Source organism: Penaeus chinensis, unplaced genomic scaffold, assembly GCF_019202785.1.
Source record: "Penaeus chinensis breed Huanghai No. 1 unplaced genomic scaffold, ASM1920278v2 CTG_690, whole genome shotgun sequence".
Classification (NCBI taxonomy): domain Eukaryota; kingdom Metazoa; phylum Arthropoda; class Malacostraca; order Decapoda; family Penaeidae; genus Penaeus; species Penaeus chinensis.
The window spans coordinates 1-3,456 of record NW_025918533.1 but is presented as its reverse complement, the minus strand read 5'-3'; the positions used below and the strand labels follow the sequence as shown (position 1 = coordinate 3,456).

Below are 3,456 nucleotides of genomic sequence, written 5' to 3'. Positions count from 1 at the left end.
ATGTTGTATGGCAAATTGAGAAAGGGCGGGCAGCTTTGATGATAATAGCTGATAGTAATTGATTTGATTCAAATTCAGTTGACTAGAATGGACTGGTTGCAAAATACAGCCTTGCCGGCTGCACAAAACTGAATATAGCAACTAAATAAAATTATCATACTCCAAAAAGAACCCAAATATTTTATTAGCAGCAAAACAACAATATTTGTACTTAGAATCTATCATAAATCAACCCTATTCACATTCGATATATAAACCAATATAAACCAAACACTCATTCTTCTCTGACCTCCATCCTTCGCCTTCTTTTGCCAACGTTCCTTGCTCGGGTGGAGGCTGGGCCTATCATGTTCAAGCAGCTCCAGTCGGAAGGCCAAATGAGTTTATAGCGTCAAAATATCGATTGTTGAGGAGAATCCATCGATATTTCTTGACGAGTCCTCCAAGAACAGATTGCGACCAACAAATTTGTTCATAAGTACTCTTGTAGGCCTGACTTCTGGGGGGCATGAAGCTCAACTATCAGAGCTAAGTGCCCATTTTAGATTTGGAAATGAATATCGGAACTGATATTCACCCCTTCTTCATTTCCCGTTCAATTAGAGAATGGAGAACTCTTGATCGAGGCTTGGCGAAATGGAGATATTATTTACAGAGAAGATGGTCGCCAGCCTTACTCGATTTCGAAATTTGCCAATAGGGAATTAGGCATCCCTGGTCAAAAAGCTGCCAAAGATGATCCTGGAGGAATTGGTTGGGTGTGACTTTGAGAGTTTGAATAGAGGTAGTGGGATCTTGAGAGTTTGAAGAGATCTGGAAGGTTTGAGGGTAGTAGGGAGGGTGAGGATTGGAGAATAGGAGTAGAGGAAAGGGTAGGAGTAGGAATAGTGGATAGTGTGTGAGATATGTGAATATAAAAGTGGTGGAATGGATGGAGGAGAGGGAGTAGGCAAATAAATATGTGATGTGGATATATTTGGAAAATAAATGAGGTGGCATAATTCAGAACTGTGAAATAAATCTTATTGATGTGCATTACCAATAAATTCAATTAAATAATTAATATAATTTTGGGTTTAATCAATATAATATTCATCATTTAATATTTCACGATTTAATATTTCATAATTTAATAATATTTCATAATTTAATATGTTGCTCAATATCATCTTCACAGCTTTTATGCCAAATCTTCGAATGTCTCCCGCCGTCTAATCAGCGTCTCTTTACCCCCCTCGATCAGCACCTACGCAGGCCGTGGCCTCTCGTTGTAGTTTGAACTCATACTAAACGCATATGCACCCGCGTTCTCTATTGATAAGATATCCCCGATCTCTCCCCCCAGCTCAATATCTTTCCCTAAATTATCAGTCGACTCACAGATGTTCCCGCACACTGTCACTTTCTCAGTTCTGGCAGAACTATTAGAGAGGTTCACGATATTATGGAAAGATCCATAAAGGGCTGGTCTCAATAAATGATTGAACCCTGTGTCTGTCCCAATAAACATCTTCTCTGGGGTCCTTTTTTTGGCTGTGATTCGACAAAGAAGATAACCAGACTCCCCGACTAAAAATCTGCCAGGCTAAATCCAGAGCTGAATTTCTCTTGAAAGGGCAGTGGAGTATTGATCCCTATATTTCTTGACTTGGTCATAGAGGTCTTTAACATCGAGCAATTCGTCATTGGATTGATACTTGATTCCAAGCCCTCCTCCAATGTTGACCTTGGTGGCATCTGGGAACTTCTGGAGGAGTTTGAAGATGTATTCGGTGGTATTGAGAAAAACTTCTTGATCATGTTTTTTGAGATTGGAGCCAATATGCTGATGGAGGCCGATAATTTTGATGTTGTGGTCTGATGCTATTCTGGCAACATCATCGAGCTCACTAGCATATATTCCAAATTTGCTTTTTGGCCACCAGTAATTACATTATAATTTTAACCAGCTCCTAACTCTGGGTTTACCCTTATGAAAATTTATTTGCCTGACAGCTTTTATTTGAACCTGTTCAAAGTATCCAGCGCCCCGATGTTCATTATCACATTTGCGCTTAATGCATAGTCCATTTCCTCCTCTGAAATGAAATTCTCAGTATACAGGATTTGATGTCCTGCATACCCATTAGCAAGAGCCTTATAAATTTCTCCTGGAGAGACAACGTCTACACACTCGACCTTGTTGTTTTTGAGAATATTGAGGATGAATTTGTTGCTGTTAGCTTTGATAGCATAGCTGATATGAAAGCCATGAGCTGCTTGGGTGAGGTTGAGAGCCTGGGACTTGATGTGGTCGGCATCATAGACAAAAAGAGGAGAACCATACTTAGAGAGGAGGGATTGGGCAAGAGAAGCGTCCATAAACTTGAGTTTCTTCCATTTAAATAGTTATGATGAATAGAGAATGGGATCAATTAAAAATTTGAAAAATAGATAATATCTATTGTAAACTGTGATAATATAACCTCATTAAAATTTCATAATATTTTTTGATATTTAATCAAATCTTACTCAATTTATTCCAAACTTCCCAGAACAGCCTGTGCTCCCCAACCACCTCTAAACCTGTTGAACTCGACGGAACTATCCTCATCAGGCCTCTAATTATCCTCTAAAATTGGTATTAGTCTCTCTACATTATCTCCCTCCGATACTTCTGGATATCTCCCTTGAAGGCCTCCTCTGAGAGCTCCTCTTGGGTTTCACCCAGGCACTCTTTCAGGGTTCCGATTTATTCAGCATTGAGCAGTCTAATAATCGTAATCAAAGTATTGATGTCTGTCCGGTATTTATTGGGCTTATCATAAGAAAATATTCTGGACTCGATATTGTTTTTATAGCGGATATTGTAGTCGCTGTTGTTTACCAGTATCTTCTTCAGGAAGCTTTTCAATTGGAGACGAGGGTGATGAATAAACATCTCGATCAATTTTTTACTCAGGATTTCTTAATTAGAAAACCCAAACTTTAGGATTTTGATAAATTTCCTTGAGGCCTCTTGCGGATTATTGCTCCTCGTCCTACAGCAGCCTTATATACACTAATAAGTAGGTGGGTTCAATTTGTTTGGGGGGCTTACTCAAAGAACTTTAAAACATGTCTCCCTTAGTTCTCCAGCTTTAAGACTCGAATATTTTTCGGCAGAGTGCCCAATTATTCCTGAATTTCTTCGAGGCCGTTGGGCCTGTTTCATATAGGCGAGGGCTTTTTTGGGAAAAACTTAAAGTACTCTTTTGATAATATTTGTTTTCGGGTGCTGCTAATCCGGATTAAATTACTGCAGATTGTGTTTGGGTTTATGAGCCATTATTGGCCCTTTTCCTATCTTCTCCGGGATTCGATGCAGTCACGAACCTTTATCTGATATCATCGTTCTATACCCATTTTAGCTGGTTTCGCATCCACTGAACCACTGCTTCTTCAACCTCACCAGGGGGTATTTCCCTCGATTTCTGC

General features: G+C 39.4%; 1 protein-coding gene across 1 annotated transcript; it reads right to left on the bottom strand.

Moving 5' to 3' along the window:
• Nucleotides 1-1,585: 1,585 nt before the first annotated feature.
• Nucleotides 1,586-2,593, bottom strand: LOC125024847 (diaminopimelate decarboxylase-like). Its single transcript, XM_047612619.1, has 3 exons — nucleotides 2,528-2,593; nucleotides 2,009-2,325; nucleotides 1,586-1,910 (listed from the first exon to the last, which is right to left on the bottom strand). Exons 1-3 carry the CDS (start codon nucleotides 2,591-2,593, stop codon nucleotides 1,586-1,588), a joined length of 708 nt encoding a protein of 235 aa, XP_047468575.1.
• Between the last annotated feature and the right edge of the window lie 863 nt (nucleotides 2,594-3,456).